At 35.6% G+C, this 26,000-nt stretch overlaps 4 protein-coding genes across 4 annotated transcripts; 3 read left to right on the top strand and 1 right to left on the bottom strand.

Annotated features, from left to right (window-relative positions):
* Positions 1-2,995: 2,995 nt before the first annotated feature.
* LOC133856684 (small ribosomal subunit protein uS11m-like) lies at positions 2,996-6,839 on the top strand. Its single transcript, XM_062291742.1, has 2 exons — positions 2,996-3,290; positions 5,999-6,839. Exons 1-2 carry the CDS (start codon positions 3,104-3,106, stop codon positions 6,640-6,642), a joined length of 831 nt encoding a protein of 276 aa, XP_062147726.1. The 5' UTR covers positions 2,996-3,103; the 3' UTR covers positions 6,643-6,839.
* A 4,672-nt stretch (positions 6,840-11,511) lies between these two features.
* LOC133861792 (large ribosomal subunit protein P1) lies at positions 11,512-12,995 on the top strand. The gene is made up of 3 exons (XM_062297604.1): positions 11,512-11,810; positions 12,382-12,591; positions 12,785-12,995. Exons 1-3 carry the CDS (start codon positions 11,742-11,744, stop codon positions 12,836-12,838), a joined length of 333 nt encoding a protein of 110 aa, XP_062153588.1. The 5' UTR covers positions 11,512-11,741; the 3' UTR covers positions 12,839-12,995.
* A 4,108-nt stretch (positions 12,996-17,103) lies between these two features.
* On the bottom strand, positions 17,104-20,620 carry LOC133856627 (uncharacterized). The gene is made up of 6 exons (XM_062291688.1): positions 19,828-20,620; positions 19,197-19,359; positions 18,842-19,018; positions 18,641-18,724; positions 18,001-18,082; positions 17,104-17,754 (listed from the first exon to the last, which is right to left on the bottom strand). Exons 1-6 carry the CDS (start codon positions 20,043-20,045, stop codon positions 17,315-17,317), a joined length of 1,164 nt encoding a protein of 387 aa, XP_062147672.1. The 5' UTR covers positions 20,046-20,620; the 3' UTR covers positions 17,104-17,314.
* A 137-nt stretch (positions 20,621-20,757) lies between these two features.
* LOC133856635 (uncharacterized) lies at positions 20,758-25,138 on the top strand. Its single transcript, XM_062291700.1, has 3 exons — positions 20,758-21,857; positions 24,348-24,427; positions 24,535-25,138. The coding sequence occupies exons 1-3, from the start codon at positions 21,054-21,056 to the stop codon at positions 24,665-24,667; spliced, it is 1,017 nt and encodes a 338-aa protein (XP_062147684.1). The 5' UTR covers positions 20,758-21,053; the 3' UTR covers positions 24,668-25,138.
* The last annotated feature ends 862 nt before the right edge of the window (positions 25,139-26,000 follow it).

Here is a 26,000-nt window from a genome sequence, read left to right as displayed (position 1 = left end):
TGCATGGGTTTGCTGTTGTGGTTCTTTGTTTTACTCGTCTTTATTTATTTTATTTTATATTATTTTTTTCTTTTAAAAAAAGAAACATGGGAGGGTGTGTTCATTATCTTCTTCGACAAGGCCCAAGCTAGCCCCATGTTTCCAAGTCCTGCATTATTTTATTTTGTTTTGTTTTTCTTCCGGCAATTTTTTCTCTGGAACTCAAAGTCTTCTATTGTTCCTTTTATTTTATTTTATTTTATTTTTCTTGCCAGTTTTTCTTCTTGTGGTTGGGGGGCTCCAAAAGTTTTACTGGGCAGTAGGGCCCAAGGATTAGGGCAAAAGTTTTGCTAGCTTTATTTTTCTTCCGGTCTGTTATCCATGAGCTTGGGAGAAAGAGCATTCTTAGCGGTTCATTTTTTTAAAGCAATCTGCTATCAACTTTCAATATTTTATTCAAATATTATTTTTCAAAAATTCCTTTATTCTTTTCCCAACATTTATGTTTTAGAATGATGGAAATGAGAGAAATGAGCGTTTGTTTTTAGTGGGAAAAAGAAATAAAAAAGAAAAGGGAAGTAGATAAATTTTGTTGTTTGTTATTCTTTTGGTGAGTTGAGAGAATTATTCACTTACCAAACAAAAATGGTACAAAAATTACCATTTTAGTGAAGTTGTTAGGAAGGTTTTTCATTTTTATTTTTTGTTTTTAGGGATTTAGCCGAATTGAGTATTGAAGTTCAGGCTCAATTCGTTTAATTTTTTATTTTTTTTTTTTTTTTCAAATATGAGCCGAGTTTGAACTTATCACTGAACTAGGTAATTTGTTCGAGTACAACTTCTCTTAGGTTGGGGCAAAAAACAAGGGTTTTATGCCTTCCAATGAGAGATTGACACATCAGCTTAAAACAAAAAAAATACAAATGTGGTAAAAACACTGGATCTAAATTCTTTTCTTTTAACTCTTTTGGTCTTGAAAAAAAAAAAAAAAAAAAAAAAAAACCCTCCCACCGCCAACCTTCAACGCCACCGCCATCGCCTTTTTTGCCGCTCCGCCCACCGACTAGATTCGGCCAATAGCACCGACAGCACCACACAACCTTCGATCGACAATCGACCAACCCAACAGAACTGCCGAAAGAGAACCGCCGAACACCATATCTCAACATCCACACCACAGACCGCCGGAAACGCTCATCTCAACCACAGATCGCTGGAGAGCACGATGAATAACCCACACGGGCGATTTGAGTTATCCATCAGCAAGTATTTGTGCAACAAGTTTTCGAGTTCTATACAAGTTATCCATTTGTTTTGTGATTTGTAAATTTTGTTTCTTTTTTCAAACAAGTCGCTGCCAATTGGAAGCAATTTCGACAAAACCCATAAAAGTTTCTACAACTAAAAGTTTCTCAGAATAATCTCTTTTTTTTTTCTTTTTTTTTTTTTTTTTTTTTTTTTTAAATGTTTTGCGGTAATCATGTACCCCCATGTCCATTCTAGTTCTAATGTTTATGGGTTGCTCGTCTTTGTTTTTTATTTTTATTTTTTTGGTCTCCGGCGGCGTTTGAAGTTGATGAAGTTGGCGAGATTTGGAAATTTCCCGGCTTCTTGGCATATTAGAGGTGCTGTGGGCTTTTCCCGGTGAGATCTGGAAACTTCCTAGCGGCTGTTGTGGGCTTTTCGGGCGGGTGTCCGTCGAGCAGTGGTGGCGATGGCTTCTAGGTGGGTGGTGCCTGTGATAGGTTTTTTTTTTATTATTATTATTATTATTTTTTATTTTTAATAAGATTAAAAGAGTGAAACGAGAGTTTAGATCCAATGTTTTGTTAAATTATGCTGACATATATTTTTCTTGTTTGATGCTGATGTGTCAATATGTCATTGGAGGGCAAAAACTAAGAGGTTTTTGCCACAGCCTGGTTGAAGTTATCCCCAATTTGTTTAACTCTGTTCAATTATTTTTCAAACGAACTTGAGCTTGTTCATGAGCTACTCATTTTTTTTAGTCATTCCATATATAAAGTAAATTTTTGATTATCTATTCAAATAAATTTCACGATAACTTATCTTATCCTTTCCATATACTATTTTAATATTCTTTCAATTAAATGTTAGGAAAAAGAGAGAGGAAAAAGAAAACAGTTTAAAATTTATTTCAAATAAATGTTAGAGGAAATAGAAGCAAAGATAAAGCTTTCTTCTTCTTCTTTTTTTATTTTTTAAAAAAATATATATTAAAATAAAATTAAGATAACCACTTTTGCTTTCATAGATTTAGGGTACAATTTTTGGTTTTCTTGGTTGTTCCCTTAGTTGAGGTGAAAACAATAAAATCTGATTCTAGTGGGTTTTTAAGAGTTTTCCATATATTTAAGGAAGTTGATGAAATTTAGAAAAATTATTGCTAGTAATCTTAAGAAAAGCGACTTAATACCTTAGAAGCCCCCTTTCTTTTTTCTTTTATTTTATTTTTTAAAATTTATTTATTTATGTTTTAGATTTATGTACTAACCGTTGAGTATGTTTGGTAATGTATTTTGTGTGATGTTTTTTCTTTATTGTTTGAAAAAGTATTATCATTTTATAAATGTGAAAATTGTATTTTAAGTGGTTTATTAATATATATATGTTTTAAGAATATAAAATAAAAGACATAGGACAAAAAAATTTAACAAACATAGTACTTTTTCATTCCATTTATCGTAAATTTAATAGTGTATAATGTTCACCAAATCATTATACATATTTTTTTTGTGCTTCATTCTTTATTTTTGAACTCCTTGAGAAAATCGATGACAAGAGTAGATAAAAAGTTGAAAATTTTATTATATTTCTAAAAAAATCCCCTTTATTGGTGTAAAAAGAAGATATGCACAATTTTATTTTATTTTTCCTATGGTTTCGTAGATAATGATAAAAAAAAAAAAACTATACTTCAAAATAAAATATTAATCATAGAAATTATTAAACACCAAAACAAGTCTTCTAAACTTCCCCTTTTCCCATTTTTTAAAAAAAAAAAAAAAAAAAAAAAAATTCCTCTAAACAGAGTACTCGGAGAAAAAAGTTCTCTGAATAGAGAGGATCCTAAAACCCTAGAAAGAAGGAAAGAGGTGGAGAAATGTACGGATATTCTCTCTCTTCTTCCATTCGTCGCCGAGCTACGACGGTTCGTTCTCTGATTTCTCTCTTTGGGACCAAACCCGTATCGCTTCTACAATCCTATGGCCGCTTTGGCCAGCTCAGTGCTGCCCCAAGATTGGAAGAAACCAAGCCATTCTCTACAGATACGCCACGAGTAGCACACGGTGAGATTCCGCTCTACTTTTCGTCCTTTGGGTTGATGGTGAATTTGTTTTTCAGTATGTTTTTTTATGAGTGAAAATGTTGATCTCTTGATTCCTAATCATGGTGGGTTGGGTTTATGCTCTGTTAGACGTTGTGGAAATGGGTTTTAATCTACTGTTTGAATCAACCTCACATCCTCTATGTGCTAAACTATATTTGTATTTGTGTTTGGATTTGATTTAAACTCTCTCAAGCTTGTTTATATGCTTGGTTTTATAGCTTCATAGCATTGGTATTGTTCAGAGATATCGACTTTGATCATCTAGTTTAATGTCAGAAGTGAAGTAAATCTACAAATAAAAGTGAAGTAAATTTAATACCCAATCTACAGGGGCTAGTTTTGCACCATCCATCCTGCCTCCCCTCATCCTCCCATACTTACAATGGTATACTAAAGATGGCTAATTTCAGCTCTTTTTAAAGCAACGCAACTAATTTGATTGATAAATAGATCTCCTAGATGAGTAAACAACAAGAAAGGGGTCGTACTAATATGTTCTTGTAAAAGTAGAACCTTTTATGCCTCTGCATAAGCTTAAACAGTTCAATAGAACAAGGAATATCAATGCAAAATAACAATAAAGAAAAACATGGCCTCTGAGAAAATGGGTTCAAGAATAGAATGGCTAGGCAGAAGAAGAAAACCTGACATGTTCCAGGTTACATCATAATAAAGTGACTGCTGTAGCGTAGGTTAACTATTTTTCTCTTCAATTTGAAATACCCACAAACAAGTGATGGATAAATCTTTGCAAAGAAGATCACTAACATTTTATTGCACTTCTTTTCTTAATGGCAATTTAGAAGTTTGTTGTTTCTCTTAATAAAAAGGCAATATTTTGATTTATAAGATTCATAGTCGATCTCAATCATGGTTAAAAACTTTTAATGGCAATGTTTTCAAGTCACCACATAAACTTGTTCAAATGCTAAGCACATGTCAAAGACCACATGTTAGTTTTTAATATCAAAATTACAGAATAATGATGTTTTCATGATGAAAATAACTTGGCTTCAACCACTAATTGGCAGGTGAAAAGATCACAAAGAATAATTTTTCCTGTCGAAACATAGTAGTGTAATTGCATTACTAAGGATATTGTATGAAACTGGAAGGCTGTGATTGATTACATTGGTTCACTTTCTCTTTTCCTTTTAGGAGGGGGTTGGTAGGTAGGGAGAGGAACAGAAATATATACATTTCAATCTCTGGCCCCCATAGAACATGACATGTCAAGATCAACCTTTTAAAATCAGATATTCTTCAGATAAAATTATGTGTTTTGTAGAATTCTTGAAAGGAGATCCTTGGAAATTGTGACTGCAAGTTAATTACTAAACACGCATTGGAATGGCTGTGCATCATTTTCCCATGTAAAGCCATAAAATCAAGAACATCTACTCCAATGTGATGAGGCAAAAGAAAAAGAAGGCATCAAGTTGATATACTTAGAAGTATTTCCAGATTTGTAGAAAACATTCAGATAACTTTGACCAAAAATGACTATTTCCCTAGAACATGCAAATATTCTAAATTAACAGCAAATAATGAGAAACACATAGGGGGAAAAAACATCATACCACAGCAACCACTAGATTTCCGGGGGACATCGCCAAACCAATGCATGAAATAAATTCATCTGGAAGCTGTAAAGAGTTTTTCACATTTTGTAAAAACTGAATGAAAATATTTAGAAAAAAAAATGAAGGAGACCAAAAAAGGCAACAGCATACATCAGTCAAGCTCCTAAGATGGGGAGTATTTGCAGGGATGGGCACTTCACAGAGGGAACTCCCATGTAAAATCCAGCTGCGCATAAAATTATCCTACCATTATTTAAAACACATTGTTGTCAAATTACTAACGAAAGACTAGGAACCAATCAGCGGCAGTAAAAAGTGCGTATAAATATGCCATTGCCAGGAAGAACAGGAAGAGAAATAATAGCAACACCATGTTTACTTACAGTCCACATATACTTTGAAAATATATTGAGCTTACATATCCCTAGAGTTATATGCCCAATTTAGTTGGGTCATGTAAAACCTCTTAATATCTACATTGGTATAAGATATATCACCTCACTGTTTCCAAGTTACTTATTTTCAAAGTGGAGCAATAATCTTTGTAAGATTTTCATTTTTGCTAAAACAAAAGGTCAACCCCCTAAACATCCTGGAGGTCATGTCATGTATAAGAGTTCTATGGCCTAATTAGTTAAAGAATGTAGGGATTTGCATTTGGTCTGATGTACTTCAGGCTTTTTGTCTTCTTTTTTGATATTATTTGGACTAGTTTTTGTACTCAGGAATATGTAATAGCGTAGTTCAGGTGTATGTATATAGCTGCAACTTTTCGTTTAACTGAAAAAGTCCCTGATCTGGGTTTGTTTGAATCTGTCCTTTTAGTCTGTCAGATGAAGTACTAATCAATAATCATGATGCAGTTGCTGTGGTTGACATAAGCAAGAAAGGGCAGGTTTGTTTGAAATTTTTTGACTAATTTTTACCTGAAATGTTTGTCTGACTAGCTAATGAAAAAGAGAACCAGGTTTTATTTCCAAAGCAACCTGTAATTGGTGTCGAAAAAAGCGGACCTTTTCATCTGTCAGTTGAATAACCATCTTGAATACTTCTGTTGGTGGCGTAAACATTTTGGGTTTCGCAGGTTGTGTTGAGAGTATTTGTGGTGGTTCTCATTCTTGTGAGAATTTTGCAAGAGGTGGATTTGCTGGAACTTCAGGGCTGAGTTTTGGTTTGATGAATGTAAGAAAGAATTTCTCTACTCCCTATGCTTTGAGTTTTCGGAGCTGCATATTTTCTTCCAGTCGAAACAATATTGAGACTGGGGGGAATTCTAGGTCCATGAACTTTGTTAGGGGAATTATAGAGGAAGATGGGAAGGACATCATGGGGGGTTCTCGATACAATGTAGAGCAAAATGCTGATATTGTCCACATAAAGCTGCTGCGTAACAATACTTTTGTTACAGTGACGGATTCTAAAGGGGACACAAAATGCAAGGCCTCTGCGGGATGTTTGCCAGAAATGAAAGGGGGAGCTAAACTGTCTCGATATGCTGCTGAAGCAACTTCGGAACACGTGGGACGAATGTCCCGAAGTATGGGGTTGAAATCAGTTGTAATGAAGGTGAAAGGGTTTACTTATTTTAAAAAGAAAAGGCAAGCAATCATGAGCTGGAGAGAGGGCTTCACTAATTCTCGAGCGGATCCGAATCCAATTGTATACATCGAAGACACAACTCGTCGTCCTCATAATGGCTGTCGGCTCCCAAAAAAGCGCCGTATTTAAGCAGTGGTAGTCTGGATGGTGAATGCTGACAGGGAGGGAGCATTAGGATGAGGATTGAGGAATTTGTCGAGTACTAGCTGAACTTAGTGGTGCAAATAAACTTCTGCAAGATGTCTTGGATGTACTTATTTTGTTTGAAGATTGAATTCATTTTGATTTAGGTGCAAAATTGACATCACTTGTTTAGTTCACATAAAGTCATTTTGTCTTGCTTATTATGATATCTAGCTTATAACCCGCTCTATGCTCGGGATTCTTCGTTATAATTTAGTTTCAGAATTTAAACATATCTTCATCGTATTTTTTATTATAGGTTAAAAAATGCCTGTAAAAAAATAATAATTATCATACATCTTTCAATAAAAAGACAATAAAGGTTAAGAACTTTAATTTTATTTTAACAAAAAAAAAACATAACTTTTTAAAATATTTGTTCAGATAGGTGTAGTTTATAATGAAAATAAGTTTATAAAAAAAATAGCAAAAAGAAAATCTAAATTTCAAATATTATAGCATAGGTATTGTAGTTTTTTCAATGGTCAAGATGGTGCTGTAATTTTTTTTTACAGCACCTAAGCCAAATCCTACAAAATAAAACAAAATTTTTCATTCAACATTTAATGCAATCAAATAAATTCTCTCACATCATGTTTAATGCCTAATCAAATAATTTTTTGACTTATTTTGCTTTCAAAAGCAAAAAAAATACTTCAAAAAAAATTTGAGTGAATCATATATATATAAAAAAACCATTAAACATTCAAATATATTAAAAAATAAGACCCTTAATTTTATTTTAATCCATATAAATTAAAACATGTTAAAATTCTTGTGCCCATATGAATAGTTTATAACGAAAAATAAGTATAAAGAAAAAAAAAAAAAAAAAAAGCAAGAAGAAAACATAATTTAATCTAATTATCAAACCATTAATAAAAAATTAGCAGGAATCTATGATATTGTTAGTGTGATACCTATTACACTTTCAAAAAATTGGCTAAAAATGGAGTAAATCACATAAATGAAAAAAAAAAAAATTTGGAAAACATAAGAGTCTTTATTTTAGTTTAATCCATATTTCTAAATCTTTGTTCTCATACGTATACATGGTTTAAAATGAAAAGTATAAAGAAAGAAAAAAGAATACATAGTTTAATCTAAATATCAAAGCATTAATACAAAATTAGTAGGAATCTTTGTCTTTGTGTGATACCTATTATATTTCAATGTAAATAAAACGCAAATAATTCTGAACATTAGGAAAAAAAAATTATAGAGAAAAAATAAACATTTTTTATGAAAATTTATTCCCATATGTAAACATGGTTAAAAAAGGGAAGTATAAAGAAAAACGAAAAGAAAAAAAGAGCAATAAGAATATATAGATTCTAATTATAAAAATGCATAAAACACGAAATCTTTCAACCTTCACAAAACACACAAAAATAAAATAAAAGAAAAGAAAAGGAAAAAAAAAAAGAAGAAGAAAAGAAGAAGAAAGAAAGCAAAGTCCTTCAAAAAAACAAAACAAAATAAAATTATGTACTTCGACACTCTGTTCTTCTCTTGAATGTTGCTGTTAGATGTTTTTGATTTCACAATTCAAGATGTTTCAAACCCTAAAGAGAGGGGTATAAATAACCAATTTAAGAAAGTAATATGACTTTTTAGCTTACTTGTACAGTTTCTTTAGAATTAATGCATGTATTTATGCAATACCTATACGGTTAATTATGAGTAGTTAATGTAGTATGTTCTTAATTTTAAATTTTGGAGAGAAGTAAATTCTGAAAAGCATAGCTGAGTTTTGTAGATCATTTTGTATGTGTATAAACACCTATGATGTATATGGCTTGTGTCGCTTGTGACACTTTTGTACAGTCATTCTTTTAATGTGTCGTACTACAATAAATTTATTAAAATCATAATAAAACCGATTCAACCTTTAAAATTCACCGGTTTGTTTTACTTAAAAAGCCGGTTCAATATTTAAAAATTATGGGTTCACGCCACATGTCATAATTCTCCATTGCACAATAGTAGGATTAATAGTAGGAATCTATAATACTGTGTGCCTATTATGTTTCAATAAAAATAAAATCCATGTAATTCTGAATATTAAAAAAAAAAAAACCATTTCAAATTTAATGCTTAATTAACTCTTTAATGTTTTAAAAGCATTTTCATGAAGAAGAAAAATAGCAAGAAAACAACTATGATTTTGATTATCAAAGCATAAAATAGAAAATTAGTTAGAATTTTTTATATTGTTGATGTCATACCTATTATATTTCAATCCTATATAATTTTGAACATTAGAAAAAGCAAATGAAAAAAAGAAAAAGAAAAAATCTCATAAACATTCAAATGAATAATTGCTCAACCAAAAATTTCACAAACAAAATTGAAACATATTTAAATTTCAACCATGTATCATTAATTGAGAGAGAGACTATTTGTATCATTAATAGAGAGAGATATATATTAAATAGACCGGTTCAGTACTTAAAAGACCGGTTTAGTCATTAAAAAATATGGATCATGCCACGTGTCACCATTCTATGCCATTCTAAGAAAAAACTCGATATATATATATATATATATAAGATATGATGTGTTTTATGAGAATTTTCTCTGACATTATTAGTGCTGGAGGATTGTTCTTCTTCATTGATAATGGTTGGAGCTTCTATTGGGATGTTATAACGTTACTCCTCTCTCCTGCTGATAAAATCTAAAATGATTATTTATCATTTTGCTTGCCCATTTTCATATTTTAAAGCTGTGAACTTTTTTTAATCTTAATTCAGGGTGGGAAGGGATCGGTTACTATGGCAAAACATGTTCGTTTCTAATCTTAAGGCTTGGAGGAAACTGGTAAAATGGTTTCTGCAAGCATATTATTCTGTCAGAGTTGGGCAAAATTTTCTCAAGATAGGGTCTTATTTTAGTGTACTTTTTTGGTGCATTTGTTTCTCTGAAGTTTTAAGATCAAATCTAAATGAAAGAGGCCAACATGGCTTGGGTATGCAGATCAACAATCCAAGCCAAGTATGAAAAGCCCTATTTTTAATATTTTTAACTCCATTGAGCTCTCTGAATAAAGGCAGCTACCTTGTCTGGACTGTCCAAATCTTCTTATCGAGTAGTTCAGCTAGATTCTGAAGTCTCTATAGAACATAGATACAATAAATTATGTTGCTGAAGTGTTTATGCTTCCAATTTCTTGCCAAGATTCTCATTCGAATTCCTTTCCCTCCAATTGTTTTCACCCTCGTACTTGCTTCCCTTACCGAAAACCAAAAAGTGCATGTATGTTCTAATTGGATTGGTCTTCCTGCACTTAACAAAAGAGAGAGAGAACTAAAAATAAAATAAAATAGGGGATTTGGTTTCCTGTAAATTTAGTTTAACCTATAGAAGGGGTTGGCTGTTCTATCCTCCAAAATACTTGACTAGAAATTGTCTTAGTGGATGCATTGAGTGTGTTGAGACAGTTTCTAGTAGGTGACGTGTAGATCAGTGATTTGTCAGAGTACTCCTTCTCCCTTGACCTGCAAACAAGAACAAACACTGCGTCGGGGGATGCCAACAATCCCGCTCCAATGCTTAAGTAAGTGTATTGTTTTTGTATAAAATGCGCAGAGTAAGGTTATATAGATTAATCAGCGTACCTTAATGAATGAGGGGACTTTGGTATTTATAGAGACTAAGGAGCAGTTGAGATTATTCCTATATATGCGGGAATCGGTAGTTGACAAAGACGTGGCCTCGGGCGCACGGATATTCCGGGTTCCATGACCGCTAATCTCGGACGTTCGATCTTATACGGGTGGCATGACATTGGTGAAGCTCCGGGCGCACGATCTAGTTTGATGTCGTGCGTCGTGTCCCTTAAATCTCGGGTACTCCCGAGATAAATGCGTATGTTAGTACCGATTGGTATCCGGGTTGGCTGAACATGTTAGGCCCTGATGATCGAACCGCTTAGGCCCGGTCGGGCGGGTCCAATGGGCCTTGTGCTCGGGCTGGGCCTGGCTATCGAGGAGTATAATGTTTTCCCCCAACAGAGTGTGCTCCAGAAACTAAACCAGAGAAATATCTCTCTCTCAAGACAACTCATTTTTGAGTTTTGCACCTCCTCCAATATAAACTTATAGTTTTGCTCTTGGTCGACTCTATCTAAAAGAATGATTATGGTTTTCTGTATTTTGTTCCGAGCTACTAGATCCCTCTTATTCAGTATTCTAGTGGAAATTCGGATCCCTAACAATTTGTTGCTCGGAGGGAATTTAGATCTCCAACAATTTATTGCTCGGATTGCTAGCGATTCAAGTAGTAAATGTGAGAGTTCATCAAAGCCTACTTACCCTAAAAAGTAGGCGGATAATCCAAAACTTGCTTATGATAGAAAAGATAAAATTATGCTCTTATTACTTGATAGTTTTACAATACATAATACTCCTATTTATAGGAGAATTGAGATAGGTAAGAATGATGATTAAATCTGATTAATTTGATTACCATCAAACTTAATTACAACTAACTTTATAAAAGGAAAGTAACGTATAATATCAATATAGTACACTATAATATATTCCTTTCAATATAGAAAACATATTCTCTAACAACTTGGACAGGTAAAACTCATATTAACTTTTTCACGTTTGTTTTAATTAGACGATAAAATTGCTGAGAATCTTGAACTTTCCGGTGGGCAGAGTGCTCTTATGAGTAACAGTTTCCAGCTTCTAGTTTCTTAAAAAAAAAAAAAAAAAGAAAGAAAAAGAGTTTGCACAAAAGGCTACCGAAAAATATAGATGATCCAATATATGAAGTAAAGTAGGCCTATTAATTTGATCTAAGGCCCACTACACAAAAAACCCCAAACAAAAACCAAAAGTCAATCAAAACCCTAGCCCCCTCAATCTCTGTATACAAATAGTTTAGCAAAACCCTAGCTTCTCTCAAAGCTTCCTCTCCCTTTAGGTCCTCTCTCTGACTCTCTTTTGTTTTCTCTAACGGCTTGACCTGATTTTGTTCAATTTTGTTCATCTTTTTTGATTTGAAGCTTGTGATTGAGTCTCATTGCTGCGACAATGTCTACCAGTGAGCTTGCTTGCACCTACGCCTCTTTGATCCTCCATGATGATGGAATTGCAATCACTGTAAGGCCCACTTCTTTGATTTATCGCAGATTTATACAATTTTGTTTTGATTAGTAATGTATTACAGAATGTTGTTTGTATAGGTTAAGAAGATGAGATTAAATTAGAACCATTATAGTTCGCTGTATATTTTTTCCCTCTTAATAGATTGATGTAAAAAGTTTGACCCTTTAGAGTCTATTGTATTGCTTCTAATTTGACTTTATTTTTGTTTAACTTTAGGTTGATTGGTTGTTTTTTCCCCGACTATTGTTAATTATTGGTGGAGAAAACAGCACATTCATTTGAATTCACTGTATTATGTAGAGCCTCATGCAAAATTTTTCTGTGATTTCATGTTAATTAATTTTATTTTAACAAATAATTCTTGAATATGTGGGGAAGCTTTGCATTCTTTAAGTAAATGTGGGTTTGTATTTTGTTTTATAAGAATTAATTTTTAATGAAAATTTTGAATTTTTTTGGGTGGAAGATGAAACCCCTTTTTTGAATTCACTGTGTATTCTCTGTTTTGATGCGAATTTAATGGATTTTTTCAATTTTATTTAATTATGAAATAATCCTTCAACAGGCGGATAAGATTGCGACATTGGTGAAATCAGCAGGCGTCACTGTTGAGTCATACTGGCCCAGTCTTTTTGCGAAGGTTTCAGAGAAGAGGAACATTGAGGATCTCATTCTGAATGCTGCTAGTGGTGGTGGCGGTGTTGCTGCCCCTGTAGCAGTAGCCGCTCCTGCTGGTGGTGGTTCTGCTGCCGCCGCTGCTAAAGTTGAGGAAAAGGTATAAATTCCTTCACCCCTCGAATAATATGGTATTTTGCTTTCATTATGCCAGACCTTGTCGTAGTAGAAATATTGGTACTTTGTGAGTCTGATCCCTTTTTCTTTTTATTTTTTTGGTTGGGTAGAAATTTTCCTTTTTACTTTATATGTTGACTTATTGATTAACTTCCCTTCTTCAATGGTGTAAACAGGAAGAGGCGAAGGAAGAGAGTGAAGATGACTTGGGATTCAGCTTATTTGATTAGGTTTTCTGCGGATTTGTTCTTTTCATTTCATTGTTAGGCAGTTTAGGACACAAGAGGTGACCTAGTTGAATTTTGGTCTTGTTTTGATAATTTTTATTCAAGTGATACATCTTGACATGACTTTTAAATCCATTTATGGAGTTCTGATTCATAGCTAGCTGGAATTTTATGAATTCAGAGTGTTCTTATTTGTTTCTTTATTATTATCAGTATGAAATCAAATTTTATTCACCCAGAATTTTGATCAAGGGATTGATTCAGCTCAATGGTACAACTTTGTATATGACGTATTATTAAAGAAATAAGAGGGTGGATAAGATTGGATGAGTGAGAATCCTACTCATATATAGTGTAGTTGGCACTTGAACAAAAATGTGAAGAGGAATCCTAAGACTGGTTGTTTTAGTTTCTTAAGAGTTTTTTTTTCTATTTTTTTTTTTTTTTTTTTTATATAATTGACCCATTCAAATTAAGGCAAATTAGTTTTATCAGAAAACGCCTTGAACAACAAACACAAAGAATGTGATCCATAAAAGTCACGAGGTGCATACACTGATAGAACACGTCGTTTTAGGAAGCCAAATCCAAAATATGTGGGAGATTGATGCGGGGATGAAGGCTCTGTTTTAGAACATTAAAACAGAGGTGAACAGAGGGAAACATACTTGGTTGCATGAGATCAAGCGGTGGGGTCTGGTGACGTGGTCAAAACAGTGGCCGGCCTTGGAAACCCACCAAAATTGCAAGAATCAAATGGTGGTAGAAGGCAAGCAGCAATGGATGTGACTGCGAGGCATTATCTTGATGATGCCTTGGTTCTTCTTCCACTGGAATCGTCGGGACCTGATACACCCATATCAGAATATGGTCATAATAACTATTAAGCTTGTCTTTCTTTTTTTCCTTTTCAGTTTGGTTGTTGAGAAAACGTTGGAAAATGCAAAGAAAATCAAAACTTAACAAAAATTCCAACTAAAAATAAGAATATGATAAAACTAATTCGCCACTGAATCTTTCAGGAAGACTTTGTTAGTTTTTTCTTTGTATTATGCGTGGTTGGAAGACGTTAGTTCTAAAATTAGACTTTAAAGTCCGACGTTAGATGGTGTTTAAAAGACGATGTCGTCTTTTTTATAATTTCTACAATTGAATCTTGATCGTCCTTTTTTTAACAGTAGATATGCTGTTGTTTTATTTACAACACTAAAGCCGGATCTCCCTTGCGATGATGACTATGGTGAGTCTAGGGTTATCCCTTTTGACGTTGATGCCAAGCCAAACATTTCCGAAAGTTGAACAGATTGAGGCAATTTTAAGTCGTGAAGGTATTTTTATTTTTATTTTTTGTCTTTTTCCGTCCTTCTAGAATGAAGATAGATGAGAATTGTTTATTCCACGGCCATAATAATTAGGAATGCTGTAATTCCTTTTGATGTGATTGATCTCCTTTGCTAATGATTTTGAAATCACCTTTCCGTCTTTAATTAAAAACAAAAACCTTCCTCAAAATTATTAACAAATAATTTAAAATATAAAACACTTTCAAAACACAAAGAATATTTGTTAATGTGTTCAACTATTATGTTATCTATACACACGCATTATATAGATAACATAATATTTGAGAAATTGTGTCAAATAACACTTTTCTCTAAGCACATTTCTCTTTTACTGTTAATTTTCAGATTAATACATTTTAGCCAAACGGTTTGGATATTGCAGCTCAAAATTCTAGAAACTTCTAATTTGATTAACCAACTTTGTTTCTTAAAAGTTTGTGCCGAGCATACAACTAAACACTTTTAACTACATTGAGCTCACACTGAATGTAGTGATGCAGATATAGAACTCCTAGTAAGTTGGCCTAAAACAAACAAAGCCAAGGGGCTAAAGTAATAGACTAGGATCCACAACAATTAGACTTGTAAGGACATTTTTTGGGTCAGATATTCGAACGTATGGAGGGAGTATTAATTCTTCACTTGGGCTATTATTGGCGTTTTGAAGAACTGCTTGGAGGGGGTGCTTTCAAGATTTTATGTTTTAGTGGGGTTTTTCAGAATGAGATTGATGTTCCTGCAAGAATAAAGACACGGTCAGAGGGTCTCCAGCCGAAGACCGAAGACACTCCAATACTTAAAGTTAACATATTTGTGCCTGGAGTAGAAAAATATATCATATGTTTGTGTTTGGAATCACATAGAGCAGTAAAGAGAGATGGAGAGAAAGAGAGGAAGAGACCAAAGAGGAGCTGGAGAAAGTGAGAGAGAGAAACTGCGGGATGGAGAGATTGGCTGGTCTCTAGCCAAAAGATCCTAGAGCCTCTTCTCTCTCTGCCTTGTTCTTTTTAATAGGGTCCCCTCTTACCATATAAAATTTTATGGGGAGCCTACCTTATTATTATATCATGTGGGATATTTTTCCCTAATAAGACTTTTTAAATTTTAAAGAAACTCAGACAGTATAAGAGAGTAGGCTATATGACCTACTTGCTCTGGACAGACTAAGGTATTGAGCCTACCTGTCCCGAGCAAGTGAGTTTCACCGAGTAATTTTAGAAGTTACTCACGTGTCACTTTTGTGTTCCTCAAAAAATGATGTGGCTTTTAAAATCATCATTTGATTAAAATTTAATAGTGGTTTCCAAAGGGTAGCTCAATCGGCTGGAGACTGCGTCTCATGAAGCGGAGATCATTAGTTCGAACCCCCCTTCCCCTCTTGTGTGGACATGTCAAAAAAAAAAATATATATATTTTAAAGAATAAAATTTAATAGTAATCAATCACAAGCTCAATGATAATTTGAAAAGCCACCTCATTTTTAGGGGGACACAAGAGAGATTTCTACCATTATTCGAGTTCCACCACCCATCTTTTAAACCATCCAAAATTCAAACAGCCTAATTATAATAAATCTCAATCCAAAATAGATTAGGCGCTCACGGCGTCACTTTCCCGGTCAATAAACCTTGTATAAACACACACTCAAATGAGGACTGAGGTGCTCTTTTTTATTCTCTTCTTCTGCCTTTTCTTTTTCCCAATTCCTCCTTTTCACACCATTCCTTGCTTCTCTTCACCACCAAGTCATCCCAGATTCCCAGATTTCCTTTGCTTTACTTTCTCCATCCTGTAAAGACATGTACATCATTCAAAGGCTAAATTGTCTCTTCTAAGAATCAAAGAAGCTCTCCAGGGTCCAATGGCTTCGGGTACTATTTATGCGACAATTCCTGCTGTTGTTGCTGCTGCTGGGATTTATTTCTTCGATAGAAACCATTCCAAATCCAAGGTAACAATTAGCCTCTATATTTATCAAGTGACATCTCCAAGCGTTTTACATCAGTATATATGTAACTCCAACACCTGTTTTACTAGTATTTTAAACTATTGTGTTAGTTTTTACATTCAGGAACATGGAGGCGGGATTCGGGCAGCCATTGATAAACTGGTGGCAAAAGCAAAGGAAGAGGAGAAGACCACCCGGACGCCAAAGTTAGCACCACAGTTCGATGGGTTACACTGCTTTGAAACTTTGGTGGGTCGTTAGTGCGGCTTGTCTACCTTCAAGATAGTTATTCGAAGATATATTTCATTCTAGGACAACAGCTATGTGAAACCTAGTGCTTCTGAAAGGAATGCTGTATTTTCTGTCACAATCGTTCATCAAAGATCATTTGTTTAGTCATTCAAATTCCACTGCCATAGAAGGGTAATTAGCTAAGAAAGAAAGTGCAGAATATTTTCCAACCAAAAGAAAACAGTACTGGATCTGCAATGTGTTAATTTTTTCTAGCAATAAAACCTTCAGACTAAGTGTGGAGAGGGGGCATAAGCATATCTATGCAAAGCATCCTGAGAATTAGAAATTTCACATTTCAGGCTCATATTACCACTGCGTATTACCTGTTTAATAAGACATCATCGAGCTAGTGGAAAAAGAAAAGGTTTGAGGAAAACTTTGACACATAGAGAGTGCTGCTTAGAGATGAAAAACAAAAGGTTTCATAATTATAACATGGCACTAGCAAAGCCAAAACTGAGATGTTAAGGCAACAAAATAAAGCTGTGAACCATCAGTGCAGACAAGTTTACAAGCATGGCCCTCAGGTTGCTTCAGCTATCACGATATAATTTCAAAAGATCCAAGTCTAAGTCTTAAGAGTTCAAAGCACTTCAATCTTTATTTAATTAGTGTATGATGTTAATGGAAAAAGACTGTATCAAGATGAATCTAGATGAATATAAGCAATGAAAAGAGTGAAATGAACAAAGACAAACCCTGAACTGACTGGAATTAGGCAGCCTGGTATTCTACAAGAAAATTGCTGCTTTTAAGTATATACAATGAATCCATATAATCTAATAGAGACAGTAGAGGCCACAGAGAATTTTGATAGAGCGTCTCTCTTGAACGGGATGACTTAGATATGAGCTAGCATTTGACATTCTTAGAAAGATTCTAGCCGCACTTCACTTACAGTCTATTTCCTATATTTCCAAACCTTCTGGCCACGCCAAATATAACTGCCTTAGTCAAGAGCCCCCGATCAAGACTACAAGCAAGTACAACAGCCCCACCAAAGATGAGGAGCTTTGATATATTCCTCCCTGATGGTTTGTCAGATGAAGATGCTATTTGCGTCTCTGACAAATCGTCACTGCCTCCCAACGATCTCACGTGCTCTGAACTTATTTTGGAGTTGATCTGAGCCATAAAGACTGGCCGAGAGAGTGGTGCACCTGATGCTCTTGCTTTTTGGTAGGCGCGTAAGCCAGGTTCGATCTTCTTGACAGCTCCCCACATTCCTTGCCGTACTCCAAGCTTTACAATTTCCCATGGAATACCCATATCTTCATGATGGAAGAGTAGCACCTCACAGGCAGTAAGCTCGCCATTACCTCTTTTTGATTCCACTGTTTTAATTAAGTACAGTAGAATGACAGTTAAAAACAAATCCGCTCTAGTGAGTCTAGGAGTAAATAGAATGCAAACATGCTTGTGGCAAACAAATTAACAATGAAATGTTGTTCGTCTATGGTAACTCAAACTTTGGGATTGGTTTCCAATTGGTTTCTAAGCCAGCTAGGTGTGTGAGTTAAATTACCAAGGAAAAAAAAACTAATTAATTGATTAAAAGAAAGCAAAGGAGCATGATTTACCAGCTCGAATGCACCAACTTGAGTAATAAAGATCAACACGTCTTGGTTTGTCACACCTTGGGACGGAAGGACAAGGTACTCCCTAAGATACAAAAAGAAAAACATAGGGCCTTTCGGGTTAGAACTCCAAAAAACAGAGCAACAAGGAAAATGAGAAGGAAAACATTCAACACGAGGAAAATGAAAGAAGTGATTGCACAACATTTATGTTTGATATCAATACATGTCCTTTTCACCCTTCCTCTTTTTCTTCAATTGCTTTCGAATATCTAATAATTTGCCTCTTCCACTGGCCTCATCTCAGTTATTTCCTCTCCCTGTTTCTGTACATGTCAAAACCAATTGTGATCCTACCCAAAACTACTAAGTTGTTCTGAAGTACCCTTCATATGAATTAATTGTTTGCCTAACTATGAAGGTGCCACTCATATAACACCCCCAAAAGCATATTCGAGCACCCTAAATCCTATGGCAATGACTACCTTGGTATGACAAAACATGGTTGAACCCAGAATACCAAAATGAATACCCTAACAAAGTCCCCTTGATCCAGACATGCAGTCCCTAAGAAAAGTGAGACAAGTCCTACAGCAATATGATCTTCCAATTTACGTTTGATAAAAGATTTCCCTTCTCATACCTTTGTCACACAGTAATATGATCTTCCTGATTCCCAAATTCGACGGCCAATTATGTATTCTCTGTCTTTACAGAATACGGGAAACTGCACCACAAATCGTCGACAAAGATAAAAGCACATGCCACCAAGACAATCGATCAGGAAAAAAAGAAGAAATACAGAAAGAAAATTGATTGGTCAAAATAATTAGGGAAGTCTTACCTTCCGTCTCCACTGCACTATCATGGTTCCTGTGGTGGGACACTCTTCTATAGTTTTAGCAGATACAAGCATGTCATCCCAATTTAATCGGAACTCATCATCCCAAAATAAGTCCCTAACTATCTCTGGTGTGGCATCCTCAAAGACAGTGCTGCTACGATATTGTGGAGGACCACGCTAACAACCCCAACAACACAGAAACCAGTAAAAAATATGGCCTATTGTCAAAATCAAAAAAATTCTACAGGAACAAAGAGTAACTTCTGACACAATCTGATGTAGCTAGAGTGAAAGCAATAATTCAAATACCACTTGATTCGTTTCAAGAAATCCTTTAAACAAAAGGTAAACCTACATCAGGATCTCTTCGCCATGCTTGGTAGCTCATATTTGGGGCGGCGCGATCCATCATACGTATCCAAGGAGGACCCCCATCTTTCATCTCTACAAGCTGGCATAAATGTTCTAAATCCTCCTCAGTCACTGCATTAGGCTTTTCTTCCTGGTGCTGTGACATACTAAATAAGTAGATTCAACCAGTGAGATATCTGTTTCAAATCAAGTTCTCTCTCAAACAGACAAACAAACAATACAACTGGGCATATATAATCATAAATAACATTATATAATTGAGATAACTATATTGAGGCTCATTTGGCATCCCTCGAGAGAATGCCTCCATTATCATATGTACAGCAGATGTAGGTACAAAAGTGCTATCCTCAAGTAGGCCATTCCAAATATAGGAGTCGTCACCATAATTCTTGGCAGTAAAACAATTATAGGATTTCATGATAAAATAAATACTCACTACCAGTAATTCTATGAACATGAAAAATTCCATATTATGATGAAAAATTTAATGCACAAATAATAACCCGAAGAACCGGAACAACAATAAACAAACTCTCAAATCAAAATAGTAATTAAATAATAACCAAAACCCGAGAGAGAGAGAGAGAGAGAGGCCAATAAATCCTAAATACCTGCAATCTTCAAATTCAGCAGGTGATACAGAGGACTGTCTCTTATCCTTCCCATTATCCGTAGTGCAAGAGGGCAATGAAAACGATGATAAATCGAAGGCTTTTGACACAAAACAGCTCAATTTGTCTCTTCCCACGGTTGCCCATTTGGGTTTCCATGTCCATCCAACCACAACTCCAATAACAAAGGCTACCCACATAGGAACCAGAAACACCATCGTTCCTGTACACACTCCCACCGTTTTTGGTCTTTCCAATAATTCATACAAAGCCTCAATCAAAGCCGCAAAAACAGTTCAAAGTAATTTATCAAAAAACGAAAAAAAAAAACCAGATAATAATGTGAAAGAAATATGATTGTCAAAATTTCAAAACTTTTTTCTCGTAAGAAGTATGAAAAAGTTTGAAGGAGAGCAAAGTTCGAGGGTTTAATGAAAGGAAGCCACAGAAGAAAAAATAAATAAGACCCAGAAAAAATCATCACATATATTTGGTGGAAAATCAGAGGAGACAGAAGGTAGATAACTTGCGTATTAAGGATTGGGGTATTGATTAGGACATGAGAGGTGGGCGGAGGGTTTGAAGAGAAAGGGTGGACTAGTTTGAGGTTCATGAAACTGCGGCGTTTGATGGATTAGAAAGCTACACCTCAAGACAGTGATGTTGCGATTGATAGAGGAGAAGTTCCTTGAGATTACCAAAAAACGTGCGGCGGAATCAAATGGGAATGCATCATTGGTGGAGAGCAAACATAAGTGGGTGAACTTGGACCAGACCTCTCACCTTGCGCCACCATGCCCACCAGGACCACCACCATGAGATTTTTATTAACAGGGAAACCCATTATATACATCCTCGTAACATTCGCTGTGTACGGATAAGGATCCTCAAATTTCACCATTTGTAAATCATTAAAAAATGAACATACTATGAAAGGGAATAGTGGGACTTAACATTAACGTGTTCTGTCACGCCGACAGGGCAACGGTACTTTTGCTCAGACGCTTTCAAACCCTGCCACGTGGCTAAAACGTACTGGGCAAGCACTCTGGAGCTAGGGAACGACCCCAAACCCGCAGGCGATCGAAGAGCCAACCCTATCTGAGAGCCCGCTTCAGTCTTCAGTCTCCGATTCTCCGATCCAATACGGTCTCTCTGCGGTTGAAAAGCCCTCCAATTCTGACTGATAGCCCAACCACGTCGCTCCACGTGGCCGGATCGCCAAAATGCTCTGCTCGGTCCCGCCAGTCGGAAAGTCTGGGTCGAACTGGCTCGACCGGCTCCGGTCCAACCGAGGCTTCCCGACCACCTCCGACGACAACGACAATAGCGACAATCTCGGACTCGACCACTTTCTCCGCAACCAAAACCCTAGCGAATCGACCCGATCGAACTCCGGGTCGACTCAGTCCGACAACGAACGGGTCGCTAATCGGACCCATGAAAAGGGACATCAACCACAACGAAAATTGTATAATCTCATGAGCAATGTTCTCTCGGAGCTGTTCTTCATGGACGGTGATAATGGTAACATCCAAAGCTCCAAACTTTCCGGGAAAAAGTTACCCAGGAAACAAACAGCCCCCAAGTCGCTAACCACCTCAACAACAAACAATAACACTCATCTCCAACGAGAAGAAGAAGAAAAAAGTCCCGCATGTACGCCAAAAGACGAGAATGCCCCGGCAACGGCGTCGTTTGGTTCCGATAACAGATTGGCGAAAGTGAAAGAAGGGAATGTGGAAGCGGAGGAGGAGGAGACGGAGGAGAGAGAGCTGGTGGGGTATTCGGCGAGTGAGGTGACGGTGATCGATACGAGTTTTGGGGTGTGGAAGAGCGAGAAGGTGGTCTTTAGGAGGAAGAACGTGTGGAAAGTTAGGGAGAAGAGAAGGAAAGTGAGGAGCTTTGGGAGGAAGAAGAGGAAAGGGAGTGGTGGGTGTGATGTTGATGATGGTGATGATGAAAACGTTGGTGAGTTGATGAAGAAAGCAAAGGTTTCGGGGTCGGAGTCCGTGGCAGGTTCAAATCGAGTAAGAGATTATCTGTTTTGCTATGTTTGATTGTATGCATGTAATTCAGTTGCTTGCGGGTTGCGATGTTATGCTTGATTGAAACCAGTGCGTAGTTTGCGTAATTGAGGATGTGGGTGTCTGATTATTGATGGTTGCAATCATTTTGAACGGCATTCTGTTTTAGTCAGTGGGTTGTTGTGGTTTCTGTCAGAATCTAATCTTTTGGGAGTTTTGTTATTGCATGTTTAAACCTTTGTATTTGCAGTCCGTTTTGATGGCATCTTGGTGATTGCATTTAGGTGAGGATGGGTCTCATAGTTGGGTGAAATATTGTGGCATTTGAAACTCCGCGATCCAGAGTTGGGGATGGCTTTAATAATGGTCAAAAAGCACATTATTTCGTTGTCTTGTGGTTTGCATTGGTGAGATGAATGCACTATGGAATTGAAGATTTCGTATGTGGTTGTAATGCTTGCTTGTGATTTCAGTTTCAGTGTGATTGGTCTCATTTTATGCTGCTAAAGGTCGAACTCTTAGACACCTTCTATTTAGCTTGCATCGGCATGTGTCTTGAGTTTGGTGCCCGTTTTGAGACAATGACTTAAGCTTCCATATGGTGTTTTACATTCCATAAGATTATCTAAATTTCATGTCAATATTTTAATTACCTTGGTGTGTTTGAACTTGGAAATTATTTTGAATTATAAGTCTTCTCCCTAGTCTGAGATTAGTTGCTAGTGGTGGATTTTGCTTTGGTCATTTATCTATCTTATTAAAAAACTGTCAGTTGATATTTATCTAATTTAATTGTTGGTATTTTATGGATAATTTTCCATTCAACATTGACAAAGACAAGGTCTGAGAAGTGCTTGACTAATGTGGTTTGGATTTTTAACAAGTTCATCTTGCATATGCTTGTTGGCTTGTTAAGAACAAGTATAGATAACTCTTTGGATTGTAATAAACAATTCCTTTGCAGGTGACTTGTATAATGAAATGTTTATTAATTTTAAATAGCAGCAATAGCATTTTGGTTAATAACATACTTTCATGTTTTTTAAGATAAAGCTTATCCAACTGTATTTTTTTTTTAATCTTATGCTGTTGCTCTTAATGTAAGATACCTCTCTAGGATTTTTTCTCTCTTTCTTCTTTTACATGCTCTTTTTTATTGTTGTGGTGCCTTATCATTTTTATAGTGACTTTGTTTTCTTCATGCTTTGGGTTTCATCAAGCGTTTATAGTTTTATATTAACTTGTTAAGCCAAGTTGAATTTAGAGGAGGTGTCTGGTTACTACTAGCTGTATAGGCACTGAGCTATTCTGGTGATGGACAGTTATGGTTTTTTGTGTGCCTGTTGCGGTCACTATATTATTGTTCATGTTGAATCTTATTGAGATAGGAGGCCAATAGACTAAAAATTAGACATTCCTCTGTATGGTGATTGAAAATTTTTCTGTTTGATGGATTTACAATAGAAATGGAATAGTTGCTGAAAGTTCAATTGTTTAACATAAATTCCGCATTATGTGGTGATGACATTCATTCGTGTATCTTAAAACTGCGTTGCTCTATCATATGTATTACAGGCCTCTACAGGTTCCTGTCTCCTCATTTTGATCGTTGCATCATTTTTTTCTGGTTTTTGATATCCTATTGGGCTTTCTGAGTTTCAAAATGCTTTACTTGACGTTGTTTATGACGAGGTTAGATTATAATGACACCATCTATTCCCACTATTATTATAATCGTGAAATAAAACTGGAGGAGTTACTTCTCTACTTGGTGATGTTTGTCAAATGTCTTGTAGTAACTGCATTCAATTGTCATGCTATCTACACAATGTTAGAAAACTATAATTTTCATGAGTGATTTTGTTTTATTGGCCGTTGAAGATGGAGCTCAGCTTTAGTTAGCTATTCAACCCCTCCAGAACCAAAAAAAAAAAAAACAACTGTTGGATAGCTCTCTGTTAGACCTCTTTATTTTGCCTTTACTTGAAATCACATCAGTTTTTTTGTCATCTTATTTATATATAATTGGTTCTCCCTGTTTGAGGCACTTGTTCTTGAAATTAGATGTGACAGATTTAACCATCCTTCTGTAGGATTCACTTCTGGATTTGTTTGACTTAATTAACTAATAATAAGAAATCAAGTAAGGACGTTAACTTTTGTCTCCCTCAGTTGCATACAAGTATGCTTCATCCCTCTTTAATAAGTGCCTCTCTGGTATAGAGTTTTTTTTTTGATAAGTGCCTCTCTGGTATAGAGTTACCAATGACAACATCATGCATTACTGTATGGAGGGGGTTGCTCCCGTCATTATACCTTGGAAACAAGAAGCTGTGAACAAAAAAGTTTGGCTTATCTGGTTTTTTTTACTCTCAAAACGAAGCTAGTGTCCCCCTGTCGAGAATCTAGTGTGCTATGAGCTGTAACTGGTTCTGACTAGATTTGATTGTTTGGGCCTAAGAATTCTATTTTTGCCTCTGCTGCATTTTGCAGGGACAGAATCCCCAAAATGACATACGGGAAGAAGTTTGTAAAGACACTCCAGATGATCTTACCCAAGTTCCTAAAAAGAGGCAAGTGCACACTAGCTGCATAAGGTTTCTGACATTATTTTGATTCCAATTCTCGTTGCTGTCTACATGTCAACTAAAAATATAGAGAAATAATGATTATCTTGCAGGTTTCCTTTTTCCAGATCACCCAGAAAATCAGGAAAGGGAGGCTCATCTGTTATCCTTATTAAAGGCATGCTTTCAAGCAAGAAACATGGAGAAAAGCTTCTCAAAAAATGCCACCAGGACGCTCGGAGATAATTTCATGAACACAGCTAACCGTCTTGAATACAACCTCCTATAAAATGAGTCTCTCTGCAGTGGCATCAGCAGTCTTCTATCAGCATTTGGTTCTCCTTGCGACTACTTTTCTCTCTGGAAGAAGTAAGGAGTTTGGGGGTTAATTCACACCTGGACTTCAAACTTCTAGTCTTTATACAATTGGTTTAACCAATCAACATGGTGTGAATATTTTCTATTCCTTTCAAAATGAAAATATCATTTTTATTTTCATGTTTCTTGTGTACCTCCAAATTCTGTATGTGTTTATGGGTGAGCATCAGTGTCACCAGTCTTTCTAAAGTGCTACTCACCTCGACCTCATATGAGGAACTAGAAAATTGGATGAAATCGAAGGTTATTATTTAAATATTCTTGTATATTGTAGAGGTTTGTTGATTTGCTTTTATCCATGGGGGCATAAATCAGATGGCACGTCCATTATTTCCTTTGTATGCTTTGTCAATCAGCAACAATGCTGGATATTGCTCTTGATCATCTCCATCAGTTATGTTCAGTGCAGTCTCAGCAGAAAGATAAGCAGATTCAAACTGGCTGTCAGGTTTATTAATATTCGGGTTAAATACTTTTTTGCCTCACGTGGTTTAACAATTTTATTTTTTGTTCTTTGTAGTTCATTTCGTATTATAAATGGTACTTTGTTTATGGCTAAAGATGGAGATGGTACCTCCGTTTAACTTCGCCAAAAATTGATGGAAATCCACGTTATCTGTCTTAAAAAACTAACATGTGTCCCTATGCATAATTAAAAATAAAATAAAAAAGCTAAAAATCCAAAAAATAAGAAAAACTAAAAAAAAAAAAAAACATTTTGATTAAAAAGAAGAAGAAAGAAAGAAGGGTGGTTGGAGCCACCCAATTACCAGTCTAGGGTGGTTCGGCCTCCTCTAAATAACAAAATTGGGGTGGCCTAAACCACCCCCAAGAGCCTTGGGGGTGGCTCGGCCATCTCTGTTTGGCCAGGGATTGGTCTGGCCACCCCTACAAGCCCAAAAAAGAAAACTAAAAAAAAAAAAAAAAAAACTTGAGTTAGGGTTTGGCCATTGGCTACCCTCAGACTAGCTTGTTTAGCCGAACCACCCCCAGACCAGTCATAGAGGTGGCTCCAACCACCTTTCTTTCTTTCTGTTTTCAAAAAGTTTTATTTATTTATTTTTTTAAAGTTTTTATTATTTTTAGTTTTTTAATTTTTAAATTATACATAAGGACACGTATCATTTTTTAAGGCATGTGACGTGAATTTCTGTCAATTTTTGGACGAAAGTTGGACGAAGGAACCATATCTGTCTTTAGT

Source organism: Alnus glutinosa, chromosome 1 (genome assembly GCF_958979055.1).
Source record: "Alnus glutinosa chromosome 1, dhAlnGlut1.1, whole genome shotgun sequence".
Lineage (NCBI taxonomy): Eukaryota > Viridiplantae > Streptophyta > Magnoliopsida > Fagales > Betulaceae > Alnus > Alnus glutinosa.
This window is presented reverse-complemented; position numbering and strand designations above follow the sequence as displayed.